The 21,148-nt window shown below is 51.8% G+C and overlaps 1 protein-coding gene across 1 annotated transcript; it reads right to left on the reverse strand.

Moving 5' to 3' along the window:
• Window positions 1-5,723: 5,723 nt before the first annotated feature.
• LOC128722596 (uncharacterized) lies at window positions 5,724-10,700 on the reverse strand. Its single transcript, XM_053816270.1, has 5 exons — window positions 10,686-10,700; window positions 10,357-10,632; window positions 8,570-10,283; window positions 7,393-7,565; window positions 5,724-6,694 (listed from the first exon to the last, which is right to left on the reverse strand). The coding sequence occupies exons 1-5, from the start codon at window positions 10,698-10,700 to the stop codon at window positions 6,194-6,196; spliced, it is 2,679 nt and encodes an 892-aa protein (XP_053672245.1). The 3' UTR covers window positions 5,724-6,193.
• Window positions 10,701-21,148: the final 10,448 nt, after the last annotated feature.

A 21,148-nucleotide genomic window follows, 5' to 3' on the forward strand; every position in this document is an offset into this window, starting at 1 on the left:
TGGGCCTGCGACCAAGGATACATGCGCTCGGATGCGGGAGGATTCGAAAGGCGGGACCACGCACCGTGGGGTCCGGGTGCTGCATTGGCGACGGTTTTGGGTCGGTTGGTTCGTTGCTGGCTCGCATGGGGGGGGCGCTCGACGTGCCGGTAGGGCTTCCGTTGCCAAAGCCCCAAAAGCAAGCCCTGCGAAGACGGAAGACGGGAACGATCGGGTAAATTTGTGTCCGTTACGTTTGTTGGTGCATGCGATCGATGGTCTCGAGTTGTCCTATTGGCTTGCATCCTGGCAAATCCTCATGCAAATGAGTTGCATCGTGTGTCGTGTTTGTGCATCCATCGAACAGACGTTTAGAAGCGTATTAAATATATTATAATTCATTTTTATTAATGATATTTTAGACCCCAATTTCCCCATTGTACAGTTAGTCATCCATCGTAGTTTTCCCCACAATTTTCTACTTCATTTACACACGAATTTAATCCCAATTTTCTATGCACCCGAACAAACACGTTCCTTTTTGAAAAATCGCCTTTCGTCCTTTAGATAACTCCCATCCTGCGCCTTTAGAAGCATCATATTTGCATATACACGATTGGCCGCCTTATGGAACCTAATCAAAATGTATTTGTACGTCCGTCCCGAAGTCGTTTGTCCAGTGTGTTGTGTATCTGTGTGTGTGTGTATATATATGTGAGTGTATCTATTCGTCCTTGCGTGCTCAGATGTTCCACCGAAGGAACTAGCTAGCGAGGCCCCATTGCGTTGCCGGCCGAGACAAAATTTGCATTGATTGTTGCGTTTTTTTTCTTGTTTCCTCTTTCTTTCTTTTCTTCCGTTACGCGTTTTCTGCATTTTCCACCCATCCTCGTGTGCTCGTGTGAATGTCGTTCTGTGCCGTTTTGGCGCTCGGGTTTTGCGCCGTGGCCGCTTGTGCACGCGAAAAAAAAATGTAAATCGAAAACCGAACCGAAAAAAACGCTCCACCCTGATCCAACTAGACCCATTCCTTACCGACCGATTCGACCCATGTAGGATTTCCCCAATGATGCCACGACCTGATCGATCGCGGGTGCTGCGGCGGGTGTTCCGGTGGCCGGGATGGGGATGGGGACACCGGGGGGTGCCCTGGGACCGGCGGGTCACGGAGTCGCCATCGCCACCAGCACCATCACCAGCAGCGCCACCACCGAAGCCACCGCTAATGCACCCGGCTGCCGCCAGGGGGCGCGCTCGCGAGTTGAGCGTTTTCGCCGGCATCCGCTTTTCCGCCGCCAGGAGTTGCTCTTCCGTCGCACGAACGAGCTGGTGGGTCGACAGGACGAGGATGACGACGACGAGGATGATGATGAGGACGACGCGAACGAACCCGCTACCAGTTTTTCCACCGCCACCGTAGCCATGCCGCTGAGTGTGAGCGTCATCGAGACGGGACATGGCGCGAGCTAGAGTCCTTGGGCGTGCCGGAATCGGAACCGGATGTGAGACGAAGGCTCGCGAGGACTTATTATTACTGTTTTGTACGTACATCGAAATCGAGGTGCTCAATGCTGCTCGTTACACAACGACCGCACGCAAGCGTGGTGTGTGTGGTGAAGAAGAAAAATCAACCGCCGGTTGGCGAAAAATGGTGGAAAAACCGCGGAATCGATGAAGAGCTGGAAAGCGTATGAGAAGAAGCCGCGAGCACACAAACATCTTGACCCAACCGATCGGTGGAACGGGCTTATCCGTTAATTACAGCCCTTTCCGACGGGGTCCTTGTTCTCTTGTTTCTGGCTCCCTGCCTGCGCGAGGAATGAATACTTCTTCCCACGTGTTGTTTGGCCCACGCGGCCGGAAAAAGGGCGATGCTCCGATTTATTGTTCAATGCAGGAGTTTCCTGTTCCGGTTGGGCGCGGGAATTCGACCGAAAGACCGCTTCCGAACCAACAAAACTCTAATCCGGGCTTAACTCGTCGGGGGAGGATTGTCGAAAGTTTTTCCCTCCCACGACGCTCGATATCGCGCGTTAGTGTCACTAGTTATTTACTTGTCGTCGTTTCCGTTGTGGATTTGTGAATTTGTGTTCGTGAAAAAGAGGACATGGGGGAAGAAGAAAAAAAGAGGAAAAAGCTAGTACAAGTTTTGTATGAGTTGTTGAGTTTGGGGGATGTGTCTTTGCCAAATTTGTTGCCATTAAAACTTGCCCTTAGACAGGCGCATCATCACCACGATCGGTTCGTCCTCCTGGTTCGGGTGGTAATTTGTTCGATTTTGACTTGCGCACGCACAAACGCACAAAGAATTTTTCAAATAACGATACTGTGATAAAAGATGGGTTGGTTGGGTGAAGGCCATCGGCAGGGGAAAACCCAATTGCGGATTTCCCGACCGAACTACCTGAATGGAAGCCGACGAAAGTGGGCTCAAGTGGGTGAGAGCAGATGGACATAGGCAATGAGAATCAATTACACCGCTACACTGAACCCGAACCGTTTCTTATTTCGTGCAAACAATAACTAATGGCGGCCACAATAGAAAATAGAATCCACGAGCTGTATCGAGATGGGGGGGGGGGGAGGGGAGGATGGAAAAGCGCGAACGAAAAACGCCAAAAAAAAGGGGGAGACTTGTACGTGTACATACGTGGGGCAGTTTCGCCCGTTTTATCGTAGTTTCCATTGATAGGTATTAGGCGACGTACTTACGTAGCTGTGTTTTTTTTTTGCAAGGCTTGGTGGGTTGCTCCCACGAGAAATAGGATGCGCGAGAATCGACCGCCGTAGGGGCGCCAGAATTGCCAAAGAAGATTGTTGAACAATTGAACTAACCTAACTGTATATGCAGAAATCAGATGAGACTATACCGTTTAGATATAAAAGTATATATTTTTTCACGTACAAAAAAAAAAGCATAACATTTCGTCTCAGCTAGATAGGGCTGTTAATCGATCGAAAGGAAACGAACGTGCCGTGACCGAAGGGCTCACGTCGACGTGATGTGAAGGATCGAGTGAATCGTAATCCTTAAAGAAATCTCCCAGTGACACACGGGAAGATGGGAACTGAGTGAGCTAGATGTATGCCACAGGAATTCGATCAATAAAACTATAGAACTAACGTCTCTAACGTGTTTTTTTTTCTCGCACGCTTTAACCCCGTTTATCCTCAGCTTAGCTTTATATCCGAAAAAGAGGTCTTAAATTCCTCTCTCAAGAAAGGTTAGCGCCTTCTCGCAAGGATCGCAAGGACGTTCGCTCGGACGAAAGGACTGAAAGAAAGTGCGCTGTGCTTCAGCTGGGCGCAGCGTATTAATCGAATATTTTGCGAAACTTCGCGCTAGTTTTAAATTAATTTCTCGTCCCTTCGCTTCTTTTCGCCACCTGTTTTGTGCCATTGTCGTAAAATTTCGTCCCGTGACGCGTACTTGGCGGGGCGTGACGTTGGCCAGCGTCAAGCAGAAGGTATTCCGCACCGAGCCACAACGAAAGCGAAGCGAAAGTGTCCTTAATCTCTCAATTACTCACCTGAGTTCCTGCGAAGTGGTTCCAGCGCCGGGAAAGCAAACAAGACGTTGGGCGTTGAGCCGGGGCGTAGGAAAACGGAGGTTTAAGCGGAAACTTTACCCATTTCATTGCCCATTACACGAAAAGCCACTTGCCGCAACCTGTCCGGTTTTAACTTTGTTACACGATGCCTCTCCCTTAAGCTGCTGCTGTTTTCTTCCCCAACTGGCCACTGGTTCCAGCTGGTGAGGAATTTTAAGATTGGAACCCATTACTGGCTAGTTGAATGCGGGATAGTTACTGGGGGTGGTGTGGAAGGTTTTTTTTCTTTCCTGGATTTTGGAAAATCGCACCCGATCGGAAATTCTCGCCGGTTGTCGCCGTAAAGGACTCCCCAGCCGGACGGTCGATCGCGAAGGACGCGAAGAAAAATCAATTACGCTCACCGTAATCGATGGATTTATCGCAGAGAATGGTATGTTATTTTCGTTCAGGGACAGGTTGGGAAATAATTATTTTTACGACTGCAAGTCACCGACTCGTAACAATTACTGGTAATGCTGCTGGTTCTGAACGATGCTCCACATGGTCGGTCAAACCGCTGGTTCTAATGTGTGTTTCGGGCTTTAAAATCAATTGCAATGCTTGTTCTTACGAGCAATGCAATCAGTTAGCAGAACCAGAATCGCTTCGTAAAGTGCTCGCATCCGGAATGCATCCCATGAAGGAATTCCATGCAACTAACCCTTATGACTCGTGCGATTTGCTTCTAAAACGCTTCAAACTTAAGGTTAAGCGTTTCTCGTAAAGCGTTTCATTTGCTGCTTTCTCACCCCTGAAAAGTATGCAACACGCATAGCACCTGGTTTTAAACTAATCCTTGCACGTACTCAATTCCACCGTGAGAATGGCTGCTCTATGATGCCTGCCCACGCCACAGTGTGCTTTCTTTTCCAGCGAATCCTTCACATCTATTATGATATGATACATCAACCCAGTGATACGGTCGGTAACGCAACCATCGAGCAACACCGCACAGAAGCCCATGCCGGCGAGCAACATACAAAGCAATAATAAATGAGCCAGAATTCCACTTTCCCACTTGAGAAGAATGTTCGCCAGATCGTTTCAAGACACACCACCACGAGTGATGGAATGATCCTTCTTGTGCCTTTCGTTCTGCTCACGCCGATTCGTCTCGCTCCTCTGCCAAACGACAACGTTGGGCTCCCAAAATGGATGGCTTTCGTAGTACGAGTGAAATTTGACTGACCAAAAACAACACAAAACATGAGTGCTCCAGCCGGTGCGCCCGAAATAACCCAACTCGTACCCGCATGACCTCTCGGCCGGCCCGGTAGAGTCGAAGAAAAATCGTCTTCCTGTTTCGGGGGTTGATTGGCTTCTGTTCGAAGAATTTTTCCCACCTCACGGATGGAATAAGGCTCTCGCTCGACCCCGGATAGCGCCAACAGCTGTTGAATTTCATACGAAATTCATACGAACATGCCTCGACATACACACGCTTGCCCGTTTCACACCCGCCCCAGACACGGCACGGATGTAGAGAATTTCCCGGAATCGGCATCAAATTGGGATCGAGGATGTGTTTTTGCTTCGGTTTTCTTTTTTTCAATCATAATCCAATTCATTCCGGCTGCCGAACAGAGCAGCAATCAAACGATGATTTCTACGGTCATTGAAAAGCAAAAATAAAATAAACCGCCCCATCTATAAAACATACTGCTTGCGAAATCAGTGGCTTCTGGGAGATGGACCTTTGTCGGCAAGTCGGAAGCAGATAAAACGATAAAAATGCAAAATCTCACCCGGCTGGCATCCACCGAGCCAAAATCCTGAAACAAAACGCAGCAATATTCGACCCACTGTGGCATTTCGATGGCTCTTTAGTCCCTGTCAATGCGCAATTATGTTCGTGCGCTTTCCTTTTTCGCACATTCCTAATGAAAATAAACATGCAATTTCGCTCGCACACGCACGCACGGAAAGCCTCTTGTTCCGTGGTTCCGTAGCTTCAATGGTAAACGCTTCTTCGCTCGAACACCTCATGAATATGGCGGACAACACGATGGGGAGGGAAAATGTTTCTCAAACACGCTCAGGATGGCCCCCAGGGGAATGTCTTTATGTGGCCAACCGTGGATTGAACCATCGACCTAAAGCTGTCGCGAGTGATCGGACGTCCAGTAAAACATCGACACCTCATTTCCAGTACATCTCATTTATCTTCATTCGCGCGATCAGCTGTTCGTCTGATTCGTTTTGCGTTACAAATTTGCTACACCGTTTTCGGTTCGCTTCTTACGTGCTACAACATTGGTAGATAAATTACAACAACGAACGTTCGGCGGGTGGACGCAGGACGTTCTTTCATCATTTCAGCCCACGTACATCCCGCACACACACATACAAGCATTTCGCGTCCATTTTCACGCGAGACGTCCTTGGACGCAAGGAGGCAACTAACGCGAAATTCTATGGGCTTCACGCTCGAGGACCTCTCGAAGGACACTCTCGTTCGAGGCCGCTTTAACGTAAACAGTCGCGCACTCGTCCTGGCCGGTTCGTCCTTTCGTTCGTTCGTTCGTTCGTTCGCTTATGGCACTAGGATTCCTTGGTTTTCTTCACCCACCGCGGTCGTAGCTGAGCCACAGGGTTGGGATACTAATTTAATCGGGTGCCCTTCAGACGTAACTCTCCTGTCGGTTCTGGTCCAGCACCATGACCGGTCCCTGCACCGGATCCCGTCGGATGGTGAGCCGCGTCACGTGAAGTGGAGCCACCTGCACCGGTTCTCCTTCGTCCTTCACCGCCCCCAAACCACCATTCGTCCGCGAGGCCAAACTCTCCGTGCACCGACGGCTAACGGACGAAACGTCCCGACCGTGCTCACTGTCACCGTCCATCGTGCGTTCGATTCTCGCCAACACCGGCACAATGGTGGACTCGATCAGCTCGAGGGATGCGCCCGACGCAAGGCTACCACCCCCGAGCAGTCGCGCCAACACGTGTAGGATGTTGCGGATCGTCTTGCGTTGCGCCTCGGACTCCACGCGTGTTGGCATTCGCTCGTGGAACTTTTGACCGAGTACAGTCACGAGGAAGGTGAGCAGAGGCCGTCCAGCGAGATGGTGATGGCACTTCCAGTTGGCGGACATGTTGTAGAGCGTCGAGGTGTATTGTTCCTGCCCAGGGTGAGAGAGAGAGAGAGAGAGAGATAAAAGACGAACGATCACCGATTAGTGTCAAAGTCCGCAGTGTGTCCTTTCCAGGGAGGCCCATCAGATTAATGATGTCCCATCAAAAACGAATCAATTCACGCCAATATGTAACGCCATCGCACACGCGAATCAAATGCCGGGCTTTTAGGACATGGACGATGCCCATCGATGGCATCCGCAAGGCGCTAGGACTCGATTGAGAACACCTCACGCGGTAGGCCATCCATCAGTTCCGCTCGAACGCGAGCTCGTTGTCGTTGGAGTCTCCACGAAAAACACCAAAGCCTCCAAAAGATGGTTGCCCAAATGCGACGGGTGATGCAATATTTCACGCAAAACGCAGCGTCACCGTCAAAAAAAAAGGATGCACAAAAAAACACGCCCGACCCGGTGGGCCTATGGCGGGATATAGATTGATTGCCTCAATCAGCCGGAAAAACTAGCCCACCCATGGTTCGGTACGTGACGTACATATGTCGGGTGATGTGTCCCACCCCATATGAGGGCACTTTTTTATTCCCCACCATCAGGAGTCCCTGGAAGTCCTGGAAGACCGGTCACGTTATGCACCGTCGAGCTAGCTGCAATGGCGCATCGTCCTTCATGGGGCCACCATTGAAGATGATGTACGCTGGAGGAGGTCCTGGAGGCGTGATACTTACGTAAAGGAAGATGGATGCACCCGGACCACGCTGTTCGGTGGCCACCTTCAGCCGACCGACCGTATCCTGCGACATCAGCGAGTAAACCGACGTCGGTTCGATGCGCGTCATGTTGTTCAGGCTGGCCGAGCAAAGCAGCAACGTCTGGCAGCAGCACGTCTTCGTGATGATCTCTGTGACGATGGTAGGAGATTTTCCATTTTCCACCCAACCGGAAACGCAAAGAGATAAAGCAGGAGACTAAATTAATACGACCATTCCGGGACCGAGACGACCACCCACCGGCGGGTGTGAATTGTTGCCGTTTGTTGACCACGCGTTCGCTCACTAATACCCCTCTAATTACGAATTTACAGCCCGACAGACCGGGAAGTACATCATGACAGCTGCTGCTGCTGCTGTTGAGGGCTTAAGGACACTGCAGCTCAACAGCCTTGCTGTGCGTTACTTCCGACTGCTCACACCCACTGGGAAGGTCGCACTAAAAGGCCACTCCACGTGCAGGCCACTTATTGTCCACGATCCAATTAAGGCTCACTGGGTGGACTGGAATCGGGTCGCAGGTCTCGCCTGCTCCCTCCAAAATGGCGTCACTTTCACCTTCTCCAGCAGCAGCGAAACGTCAGAGTTTCAGGACAACGAAGGGCCTCAATGCGTGCGATGGAGGCTTGGTTGCGTTATCATGCATTTACATGCTAACAAGAAATCGCACGCCTGGCACGAGCCAACGCGCTCGGGAAATTCCTCGTACGTCTGTCACCCCGCCGGCGTGGGCACGTGGTGTGTGGAAAAACAATTTAAATTACAAAGAAGCGAAAGCCCCGACAGCGAAAAGGAAGAAACATTTCCCATCACACTGGCGTGTGCATTCGCGTACGCGCGTCTGGCGGCGAAATGTTATTACAAAATCTTGGCATTCCTCAAACCGGGCCTCGTTCCAGCGCAGGCGTCCGCGCTGGGCGACCGTTACACACCCACAGAGGAATTTTCATCTTCTCGTCCACCCTCGCGAGCGTCAAGGACGCATGTTGGCAATATAAATATATATTTTTTTGTGGCTCATTCTGGGTCCACGTTACACGGTGATTGATCGCGTGCATTCCACGAGCGCGCGTTGCACGTGTTCGTGGCATTGGAAAATTTTTTACAAACATAAAAACCCCAGGGTTCGTCTTACCGGTGATCGCTTCGACGATAGCGTGAACGTGCTGTTTTAGACCCTCGAGTCGATGTTCCTCTCCGTGCCAGGGTGCTGTGATCTGCGTTAACACCGATACGGCCTCTCGCAGCTCGGGTTCAGCCCTGTTGTCGGATTCACTCGCCACCAGGATATCCCGCAGGACCTCTAGTCCATCAGCACGCTCGAGTTGTCGGATTGATTCCGTCGTGGAACAAACCGTAGCCAACGCCCTTAGAGCGAGAGCTCGCACAGAAGACAACCGTGATTCGACGCAAACCAGCAGCAACACCCGTACGGTGCCGTTCGCAATAAATGCGTCATTTAACGAGGCCAAACCTCCGTAGTCCAGGTTCGACAGACTCGCCACATAGCTCAAGTTCGATCGCAGAATCATCTCACACCGAGCTGCCTCGACGGCATCAACGATCACGCGCACGAGATGTTTGAAGATCAACCGCACCGTGATCAAGAAGTATCGCTTCACGATCTGAATCTCCTCCTCCACCGCTCGGTGATCAAACGCTTCACTGTTTCCAGCCGCCAACCGTAGATCCGCTGTCATGTCCGCGAGGGCACGCGTGTTTTCGGCGAACTTCCGTCGATCATCTCTACCGGAAGCTTCACGGCCGAAATAGTCCACGCGCTGTTGTTTCGCCACGAACGCTTCGATGTTCGTGGCCAGCTCCTGTACGGACGGTCCTACCTGACGGAACACAAGCTCCAGTTCTTCGTCCTCCGTGAGGTCCTGCGAGGTCCTAGTCACACCAGCAAATAGCTTCTCAACGCGCTCGAACGCTCCCTGCAACGAGGTCACTTTGTCCTGCAGATGCCGCACGATTTTCACCGCCACAGCGGACGTTAACCGAAGTGATCGACTCGCTTCAGCTGCGATCGACTTCGTCTGTAGAATCGATTGCACCTCGGAGTGGCACGAGAACCGTAACCCATCTAGCCAGCCCTGTACGGCAGGTTGATGTCCGTTCAACAGTGGATTATCGTAGATCGTGTAGCTGAGCGCATGCTCACTATTGCACGTGGTACTATCCGTGGGATCGTCGAAGAAGTTTTCCACACCAGAGGGCGCTACAACAGGTCGAACGGGAGCATACGATCGGTGTGATGGTGAGAGTGGTAGCGATCGATACAGTTTCGCTTGGTCTTTGATCGGTGTTGACGTGCCTCGGGTTGGGTAAAGATCGCCATACGTTGGCAACTCACTCCCACGACTTTCCGTGATCGGTGTCGGCAAGGATTCCGGCCCAGATGGCACCGTCCCGGCGAGGATGCTCGACAATTCGCTGCTGTCAAGGGAGATCATTTCCTCGCTTGTGGAGCTCAATTGATCGCTGAGATTGCGCTTTACGCGGCTGTTTTTCGTAATCACGCGACCACGCTTGAGCGATACATTTCGAGGGCTTTCGGGAGGGATTCGTTGTGATTCTGACTCATCGTCGAACGAGAGTCGTCGTCCTGACGCAAGCATTCCAGCTCCATCGTCTTCTCTGGGTGGTGCCGGAACTGGCCGCCGGATCACAGTTGGTGGTGTCGGTACGGTGCTGTTGAGGGAAGGTGATCGTGTGAACAACTCCTCGTTCACGGTTCTCTTTGGTGTGAGCTTGCTCTCGGATGTGGTTTGGCTTTCATTCACGCCAACCTTGGCCGGACCGCCACCCGCGTTTGGGGATGTTTCCGTGTCGGAAAAGCCCGAGTCCTGCAACGATCGTGAAGGAAATAAAGGAGAATAAGGACACGTTCCACGGCACAATGTGAGCACGCTTTCTCACCTGACTTTTGTGACTCGCAGGACTTCCTTGACGGTTCGTTTCAGCCCAGCTTTTAGCACCGATCGTGCTGGTGTCCCGTTGGCTCAACTGTTGCCGCGGTTCCTCCTCCTCGATCAGCTCGTCCTCTTCGTCGAGATCGTGAAATGCAGGCCGTGAGATTGGCCCACTGTGAAGGTGAAACCCGTACGGTCGGAAACCCCCGTACGATGGGCCACTGTCGGGTCCATTTCCGAACCACACTTTGCTTTGCGAGCGTGCAAAATTCGAGCGTGACATCTGCAACGAAATGGGTGGAAATTCGTACGCGAGTTGTTAATCTGAAGCTCTACACCATCGTGTGCCATTTTCGTCCAACGCCCTTAATCTAGCCGCAAATATCACTCCCAAACCAGCAGCTCGTAGTCGAATGATTGCATCAGCAAACCGCATCGCCCGGGCGCGCGTATCGGGAGTGAAATTAATTTAATTTCCCAACCAACCATCGGGCGGGAAAACCCGGCGACTGCAAACATCCGCCCCAGCAATCCACCGGAAATCGCAGCCCCAAACACACACACACACTCCGCGTGCGAGAAAACTCGCCTTCCATTCCGCTGTGTTTGGCTTGCACTTTTGCGGTTTTGCCACACCAAAAGGCGCTCCGGGAAAGTGCGCTTGCAGCCGGTTTTGGTGGGAATAATTTATCCGAAGCTCAACCGCCCCCATCGCGATGTAATCAACCGTTCCTAACCCGGCACACACACACACACCACTTTACACACTTCGACGCGAGCTCCAGCCAGAAGGAGCCGTCTTTAAAAATGCATCTAATTTCGCGCTGCATCCTCGGGGACGCTCGCAGAGTGCCGGATAAATTCTCATCACTGAACATCGTTCCGCCCGGCTACTACATCGGCGAAATCCTTCGTTCACTCAAGCCACGGCCACTTCTTTTGCGATAATCACAATTATTTACTGACCATGTCGTGCTCTCGGGGGAGTTCCTTTTTTCTGGTTCTTGTGGTAACGCGCCTTCTATCTGCTGCGATTTAGTTCGTTCGACTAACATGCACTCCTCCTAGCAACGCTCCTAGCAACGCGGCTTTCCGCGTGTTCTGGACCCGATCAGCAGGCTATGGCGCTTACCCAAACGGACGTTACGCTCGCCTCGGAGCAGATGTTGCGTCCTCCTTCGGGAATGCAGCGAATGCACCCATATATCCCTGCAGGACACGCCAGCCTGTGTGACAGTGTATATGTGTGTGCGTCCCGGGGGTAGTTTTCCCTCGTCACTTGCGCAACAACGGCCGAAGGGTTGCGCAAACACCGGGCCCAGGCGCTTTTCGTTAGACGCTTCATGAGCCGCGATTTCATTAGGGGAAAAGAAACTGACTGTTTTGCGTGCTCCTGGCGAGTGTATGTGTGTGTGTGTGCGCACACGGCACGGAGGGTTTTGTGAAAATCGATTTTAATCTCGGCGAGAATTGAATGTTGGCATATTTTTCCTCTCCACGCTCGAGGCGTCCCTTTTGCTCACTCGTTCTGCACCCCTGGGGTCGTCCTGTTCGGACCCTTTCTGTTGCTTGTGCTCTGAACGCGAAGGGTCTGAACTACGCCAAACCCGAACAAGGGGAGGCGCTCTAGCTAACGACTTTCCATTGTCGCCCAAAACCCGACCAGGTGAGGCTTGGTCGGTCGGAGCAACGGAAGTGAAGCCAGCAAGTCAGCGAGCCGAGGTATGAAATTCAAGCGCAGCTGATTTTCGATTCCTTCCTTTTTTTTGTCGCAATTCCGCAAGGATCCGCAAGGATGCGATCAATTTCGGTTCGGGTTCGAGCAGCGTGCGAGAGGACGATTAGATTCGAAACGGTAACGTGTGTGCAATCTGGCACAATAAAGGATCCCCGAGCCGCTACAGCCGTTTTTGTCCGTTATTTTGAGTTTAAATTTCAAGAAACAAATAAATAGCTCTCCATTGATGTGACACTGTTTCAAGTTTGCATACAGTTTAGGTGAAAAGATAAAGATAAAATCAACAGCTTTAAGCTACCAACCTAATCAACTGCTTACTAAGGAGCTTTATGTTCCGTTCTCCACCACCTCGATTCAGCTTTGCCAATTCCGCTACTCATAAACATTCTCAAGCAGAATATGCTTTTTTATCCGCTCGTTTCGCTCGTTGCGCTCGTTACGATCCTCGCGTACCGGGTGAGCAGTTGCAAATCACCAATTTCCTTCAGCTTCCCCCAAGCGACGACGGTGATGATGGCACTCTGACGGCTCAACAAATGATCCCAATAAACTCCGCATCATGCATCGCCGCCTCATAGCTCACGACGGTCGTATCCCACGCCGCCTGAAGGTGTTGCCACCCTTAACCAGTGCCACCCCGTCTAAACCGGCTTTTCCCGGTGTGCGTTTACCAACGGCCGCGGTGATTCGCAGCGAAAGTGATCACACTCGGATGGCAATTCCATGCACCATCAGGTTCCGACGCGGTCCATCACCGGATAAGTCACCCGGTGGGAGGAAAACGGAATTCCACCCGCCGGCTGGGTTTGCGAGAATTCTTTCTAAACCCCCTCAAGGCGCTGCTCTCAGCCCGAGCCGATCTTTCTGCTCCATCGTCACACCGAACCGGCATCGAATGGGAGCCCCTAGCGCATAGGGCAAAAAACAGGGGGAAATTGTTGCGTTCGGGTGATTCGCATCGACTTCCTTTTTTTCTTGCACGCTACAAGCACAAGCCACGGCGTGGAATGTGAGGCACGTTCGAGCCAATTCGGCCACCGTCGGCTCGACTCGACTAGAAACGATTGTTCGTAATGTGAGCCTGCAGAAAAGGGGCAAACGACGCGTCTGCGATCAAGCAGCATGAGTCATGTCGATGATGATGGCGTGGCTGCCAGCTGGCAGAAAGCGAGCCCTTGTCCCTTCACACACTCACACACGGTAGCTGGTGGAGCAATAGACCACGGACGGATGTTATTAGTTTCACGGTGTATCGTGGGGTTAGTTGTTTTTGTTTCCTTCACCGGGATGCCGAGTCGCCCGCGGGGAGTCGACATTGTCGCACAAAACCGTTTACGGAAGTCACTCCAGCACGCCCCCGGTTACGGCGAATCGATTAATGACACTTTGTGTGGTGCAACGAGTCGTGTGTGTGTGCCGGTGCAAACCAGCCCGATTACGGCAGGAGGCCCTTATCGAGTGCTGGGTGCAGTCGCCACCGCGAATGGCTGCGATAATATTTTCCCTTTTCAAACTAACGGCCCAGCGACAACGGCCACACACACAAAGTAGCTCGGTCAACACGTGCCTCGGTAAATGGCTTTCCTGAAAGCAATAGCATAAAGCATCCTCGCTTCCTGTAAAGGTCCACCAGCGGGACGAACAAACTTCTAACTAAACGAAGTTGGCGTTGCCAAACTTTTCCACCAGCGCTGTCAAAACAATCTCGCTCTGATGGCTCGCTTGGATGGGCTCGAGCCAGAGTCGAACGTACGGTTTGCATATTGAACCGACCCTGACACGTCCTGTCAAGGGCAAGGTACAGCAAAAGGATACCCTCCGTTCTTATCGAACGCAAACGTCCGAAAGATGGCAGCCTCCCGAGAATTGGCAACGGATCAGGTGAACGTTTCGTTGATGCCGACCCGCAGTAATGTTGTCGCGTTTTGTTGAATACAAAGTCTGGGGGAATTTTTTTTGTTCTGCGTTTTCTCAGAAACCATTATCACTCTATTAACGTGCCACTTGGAGACAATGGCCGTTCGGAAGGAGCCCTTTCGTATGATGAACCATGATGGGTACTACTGTTCCACTTGACACACAGACCGTCCGTCTACCATGACGACCCATAAAAGCGACGAAATCTGAGCTGCCTTGCTTAATAAGATTACTATTTTAAGCTCCTAGACGTGTGTGAAGTTGTAGCTCGTCTTCTCTGTCGGCGTCTACGCATGGTGTAATTATCGTCCTAAGAATACGCGAATACATAACGGGTACCTTACGCGGTTCCCAACTCATTACGCCGATGGCGGTTGAGGAATTTCTAAAATTTCAATAAATCACACACGCTCGTGCTTTCCCCGAACATGAGAAAAGGTGGGAGCCTTCACCAGGTGGAACCTCCCGAGGGCAAAAGGGCTTCGATTTCTGCCACCAACGAAGGTCGAGTTTCAGGTGGAGCGTGTTTAGGAAAAGCCGCGCGGCATGCTATCGACGACCGAACGACCTGGAACGCCAATGCCGACGTAATTATTAGTAATAAGAAACGTCATTACCACTCACTGCGGTGACTAAAGGCAGTTAAATCCAAATGCTCTCACTGGGACACATGAATCAGTCACCACAACCGACCAAGAACGGCCCGTTACGTGCTGGGCATGCCGGAATAGAACGCGCGCTTCCCCAAACCAACCCAAATCCATCCCAGGGCTCAAAACCCCGCTGGTCACCGGATTTGATCGACAGTCGGACATCATTCCGAAAAGGGCAGCTCGCACGGAAGCATCGAACGTTAGTTTTCCCTCCAACCCAACGCCAAATACGAAACCCGTCGCACCATTTGCGTAGTTCGAACGGGTCCCATTTCGCGAGTCCGATGCATCCCAAATCCGTGCCGTATGAATATGAAATAAATATAAATATTCATTCTATTTCCCCCAGAACACCCATCACCCATCATCGTCGACATCGCTTCGACGTTGATGTAATGAATAATGAGTGTCATAAATAATGGCCCCATAGCTCCGGATTGTTGGACATTGGCGATGCATCGATGCCCGGTGTTTGGTCAGGATCAGCATCAACATTTGCTATTTCGCCCTTTCCCGAGTCGACCTGCCCGGTAGACGGAAATTACGGTGGAAATAGAGTTCTTCGTCGCCACCAACGATGCAGGTGTTTAATTATCGGTGGGTGGCGCAATTAAACCGCCACCGGCAATCGGCTTTCGCGGGAAAACACGCGGTGAAAGTGGTCACCCTGTTGGCGCTCGGATCGAGGCCAAACCGTGGCCGCATCGTCGTCGATCTGCACCAACCAATCATTCGCCCTGGCGTCGATCGCAATCGAAGGGCTGTAGCGATGGGTGGTAGCGCATAATAATGTGCCCATGCCAACGCCCGATCGCATCTCTGATCGCCACCCATCGAAGGAGGGCACTATTCTCGCGGTCTAGCGGGAGAAAGTATTGCAAAAAAAAAAACAGGGGGCCCTTCACTCGCGAGTGAAACTCGGTCAATCGGGAAGGGCGATAGAACGAGCTGAACGATGTGCACGAGCTCATGCAGGAAGCTCACCAACATGCGGCACCATAAAATGATGCATTCAATTCCGGCGGAAGCTTTCCACAGTTAGTTACGGGGAAAAGAAGGACTACATTTTCGAGGAGTGCCATCGATTTGGGAGAATGAATATTTCCACGATTCCACATTTATCAGCTAGCAGAGTGGTGCAACAGAATCGATAACAGAATAGGTTATTCGAAAAACGACTTAATCATTGGTTCGTTTGAAATCGCTTCTGCTGAATCGCTGACACATTGCGAAAAAGGAGCAAAAATCCCAATCCAAGTAAGCTGTGTTCGCAATCCAACCGTTGTCATCGAGAACGAACCGTAGAACGTAGAACCGTAGCGCGAATTTCGCAGAACCCCTACCAATTAGGTATCTAACCGTGGAAACGGGTCTTGCCGTGTCCAAATTCCGCGCCCAATCGTCAGCAATTAAGCGACGCGGCTACTTGTCCACGCGCCCAGCAACCGATTCCGCGAAGGTCCAAAGGGATCGAGGGTACTCGCAGGGTGCACGACTTTGATCACGCGCCATTAATTACTCACCGAGGGGTGGCTTAGTTGGGATGTTTTCTGTTCGTTTTTTTTCTTCTTTTTCTGGCTGGGTACAGGTACAGGGTGATTCGTAAAGGTACACGCGGTGATTCGATTCGCGATCAAACACCAAATCAACGGGATCAACGGGCGGAGAGGAATTAATGCGCACGATTTGTAGCCGATTGAAATAGCCGTTTTAAAAGACCTGACCTACACGTGACACTCCGGTGTTCGGCACAGCGCACGGCCGCGTGGAAATGCCGGGGAAAGAAGAAGTCAAGGAACTAACAAAAAACCCCATCGAGCCGCTTAACCGAGCCCTTCCTCACGATGGAATCTGCCGACAAGCGGGGATGCCTCTTTTTTTCGCTGATGCTGCCTACCTTTCTTCGTCTTCTTTCGACTCCGGCTGTCGGTATCCAGAAATCGTGCCACCCCGGGACAGCCTGCCCTGTGCCACTAATGGGCACCGCGAGATCGAAGCCTTCGCGCGGTGTGTGTTATATCATTAGGCGCTATCACTCATCGCTAAACCACTTTTAATTCCTTCACTTGAAGTGCCGTTACGAAAAATTTTGCGCACCAAAGCCCGCCACGGGTCCTGCTTCCCTTGGTCAGGCCCACCACGGGTCCAGGTTTGACGGACGGGGCGATATGGTGAGCCCGAAAAAAACTCACCCCCCCCACACACACAACAAACTGGCCTCCCTCGAGAGGGCTCCAGGCGTCGAAGTACGAGCCGATGGTAATTTGCCTCCCGAGGGCCGCAAAATTCCAATCCTTTTCCTTCTCTCTCTCTCTCGCTCGATCTCGTGCCGGCGTAAAGGTGCACGATCGAATCTAGACCGAGGGCAGATTTTGCGCACCATACGCCACACCAACGTGAAGGGTTCGCTGGCAGACGGGTTCGTCTAGTTTCAGGGCTTTTGTTTTGCGCCGCCATCACGTCCGCGAAAGGTGTTCTCGCATGGGTCTAGCGGTCGTAGCGGAACCATGGCACGGAAAATCCTTCCCCTTCCCGACGGTACGACGACGTCCCGAAATGTTTGCCTAAACCCTAACCCAGTGAGCCTTCCCGCAGGATGAGGTTGGCATCCTCGCACGGGAACAGTTATCCATCATCGATCAGCGAGCCCTCGAGCGAGAAACCGATCGTAAACGGTACACCGTCGAAGGGGCGGAACACACCCTTTCGTGGGGCGAGTGTTCGCTCGAGTTCTCTTTCTTTCTATTCTTCCACGAGCCACGCGTGGTACGCCCGAACTGGCCAAGAACCAGCGAGTCTTGGCGAGAATGCAACGCCACGTGAAGTGCCGTCGTTCGTGCGCTCGGGTTTTTTCTTTTCTTTCTTTCGGTAATTGTTTAGAACGGCAATGGAGTCCGGGGGTCCGTGGGCATGGTGCACCGCATTCCAGGTGGGTGGGGTGGGTTTTCCCAACCCCCCCCCCCCATCCACCCAAAACGGCAAAAAGGTACTCCGGTTTCACGCATCTCAAAGGGCGATTTATTCCCTTTCGGTTTTGAGTCGACGTAGTGTCTGCGTTGGGATGGTGGAGATTGGGAGGATGATTTCCCGTTCCCGGAGCCACATCGAATGCGAACAATTAATTCCACGATTAGCAGCAGCAGCAGCAGCAAGAGAAGCATTTACATACGCGCGTACTTTCATGTCAATCAGCATTTTTTACGAGCAGAATGTTAAGCAGACGCGCGCACTGGGAACGTGCCTCCGTCGGTTCTAAGCAGCGCATGCAGGTGAGCAAAGAGAACTCGACAATGAAGAAGAGGACTCAAACTCCGATAGGAACATAAAAAAACCCGCTCGTGACACGATGAAACCCCCAACTCGGGCTTGTAAATCACGCATTGCGGTACAAAACTTGCTTCCATCTGCAACCAACAAAAGAAACCCCAACGATTCATCATCAACCGATCAATCCGTTCCGCACGCGGGTGGCATTGTTCTAGTTTTGCATAAATAGCCCAATTTTCTCCAGCTTATCAGCGTTGCTTGGGTGATAAAAACTACCCCAATAAATGAACTGCCCCAAAAGCCGTTTTCCATTCCGGTAGCGATCGCGTATTGCTCCATTCCGTCAATAAACAATTCCCCACCAAAAACCAGTCCTCCACAGGCACGTTCCCTCCTATCCGGGCACAAACCGCGTCCTGGGGTAAATCCAGAACTCATAGCATCACAATCAACACCACGCGCGCGCGTTGTTGAGCGTACCGCGAGTGGTGTTTAAAATTCTAGCCATAGTTAAGAGTGCTCCACGGGGGAACCCTCCGAGGGTACGTGATCGGGTTGCATCACGACCACCGGGAGGGGGAGGGTGGCTAATTCTAAGCCCTCGCTCCCCTCACGTTCACCCTTATTCCCGCGAATCTAGGCGTGGCAGCGAGGGAATCGAGGCCCCACGGAACCGCGACAAGTGATCGGCTAATTTTAATTCCCCACTGACAGATTATTCAAATTTTGTACACGCACTCCACGCGAGAGGGGGGAGGGGGTGTTAGAGTGAGGGTGGAGACCCTCGTCCACCTCTATCCCCCATTGGCATTCCCAGGAAAAGTCAACAACTCACCAAACGCCGCGAGAACGTTGCCCATCTAAAGGCACACTTCAGGCTCGTGATGGGGTGGGGGGGGGGGGAGGGGGAGGCACTGGTTGGGTGATGGCGTGTGGGAGGGTGGACCTTTTTGAAGCACTCACGTCCACACCAACCACGGGTTCAACAGCATCGACCATCACCGGCAGGTGACATTGATCCCTTCGCTGGCTGAAACGTTGGGTCTTCGGATCCAAACCGTTTCATTATCGGCCACGGGGGTTGGCTTCCGATAACACACACACACACACACACACACACACACACGCGTGCGCTCGAGCCACCCCCCGAGGTGAGGTGTCGCTAAATAAAATATTAAAAACGGCACCAGGTACAGTTAGCGGCCCAACCGAGAGCGGGTGGTTGTAAAAGCCGTCGAATTCCGGGTGACTTAGAAAACGACCCAAAACCCGCAGCTGTCGCCAAATCTACCCAACTGACCCCTACCGGGAACGAATCCCGGCAGGTGGTGGACAGGTTTGGGGACCTCCTTTCGAGCCTCCGATATCGGGACGCTCGCCTAATGGCCTCTAGGCTCGGTATCGATCCGTCGTGGCGCTTGTTTGTTCTCATCCCGAAGAAGTCCACCCGCTAAAAACCGTCACTTAATCTTCCGAACCTCGATAATGATATGAAGAAAAAAAAAAGAAACGCCACTTTCAACGACCTTCCTTTCGGTCGACCGGCGGTTGGTCTTCTTTAATTATGCAACAGCTCGAGTCTGCAGCCCCAAGAACCATCGAACGTCGGTGCTTCTCGGCTTACGCCGTGGGTTGGTTACGTTGTTGATCGAGATCGTGTCACGATCACTCGCAAGAACACGCTCTCGAGCTGATCGACCGAAAAAGAAGGGTTCATTATCGGCGTGTTGCAACTCGGAGGCATCCCTCCCCAACCGAATGGGGCAGAAACAATTTACATACTAATGGTACGTAATGAGGGTAAAAATCGTACCATCGACGAGAGCCATCGGTGGGTTTATTTTTCAGGTTTTTTTGGGAGGGGAGAAAGCACCGCTAATCGGAAGTCGCTGCCCCCTGGAGAAAGGGCTTCCAATGCTCGCCCAAACACCCTTCCAGATGTGGTTTTGGTGGTCAGAAAACGGGGTGCTACAAATTTCATCACGCCCCAAAACCATCCCCAAACGAAGCCCTCAGTCTGATAATTAATTGCGCGCCCATCAGATGTGATCATTCTGATTATGAAAATAGGTCCCGAGGGCGAAGATGCGCCAAAGAAAGGCTACAGCATCGATGGTGAATGGAAAAAAATGAACACAAAAACCTATCAGACAGATCGTTCATAAGCGAAGACGATCGTGCTGCGTGCAAGAATCTGCCCGCTTCGAAAAGGTAATGGAAAACGGCAATAAAGAATCGATCCTCCAAAAAGGACCAAAAGCGTAGACCCGAAAAAGGGGCTCCTTTTGAGCAAAACTGAGCAAGCGAATGAGACTTTTCGGGGTTGACTCAATCGATCGTGTGCGCGCCCACATTCCGTGAAATTGATTCAATGCAACGATTATGATCCCAGTCTCGCGCATTCTTTGAGGTCATTCCGTGGCATCATAATCTCTCGCACAGCGCCTTATACGCACCCTGTGGCTGTGGAGTTGATAAACGATCATCCCGATAATGGGCCGACCGTACCTAATCGATCGATACCGTCGGTTTGATTAAAACCCAAACCCGCTGACAGATGCAAATCAGCTCCACCGTCATCGTCGTCGAACGTCGTGGATCGGATGCGATTGCGTAGCCACGGGTATCGGCATCGTGGAATGGCTTGCGGTTTGTTAATAACGAAACATTTGTCACTTGACAATATTTTAACATCCACAGACGATCGCCTTCAACGGCATCTTTCACCCTTGACACAGTTCGGGCGGGCTACAACATACCGTAAAGCGGCACATTCGTCGGTTGAGGCTGTCTTTGAGCGAAGAGCGAGTTCTTTTCACCCCTGTCGATCGCTCAAAACCCCGATGCGCCCCTGTAGCTATGCAAATTCATTAACCAAACACGAGCCCACGAACGAAAAAGAAGCCCCCGAAGCCGATAACGATCCCGCAGGAAGACCTCAAACCGTCAAACAGCTGCGCCTCACACCGAGGAATCTCGCAAGGGTGGGTGCATCAACCATAACGTCCACGGCGCACGTGTGTGTATTTGTAACTGTCAAATATGCACCCTCATCCTGCGGTACCTACACGCGCCCGATCGAGGACTGAATTCTCTAAATTTAGACCCACTGCTAAACCGGTAAGGAACCGGTAGCCATGGGTCCGTGTACCTACCAAACCGACCGTCCGTTACAAGGACTCGCACATATGGCACGGCGTATGTGTTTCATTATTTTCCTATTT

Source organism: Anopheles nili, chromosome 3, assembly GCF_943737925.1.
Source record: "Anopheles nili chromosome 3, idAnoNiliSN_F5_01, whole genome shotgun sequence".
Lineage (NCBI taxonomy): Eukaryota > Metazoa > Arthropoda > Insecta > Diptera > Culicidae > Anopheles > Anopheles nili.

Bases quoted from the DNA above. Each gene is read 5' to 3' on its own strand.
- LOC128722596 (XM_053816270.1), bottom strand. The intron at 10,284-10,356 runs GTGAGAAAGCGT...CGATCGTTGCAG, and splicing joins CTGCGAGTCACAAAAGTCAG to GACTCGGGCTTTTCCGACAC. The intron at 7,566-8,569 runs GTAAGACGAACC...CCATCGTCACAG, and splicing joins TATCGTCGAAGCGATCACCG to AGATCATCACGAAGACGTGC.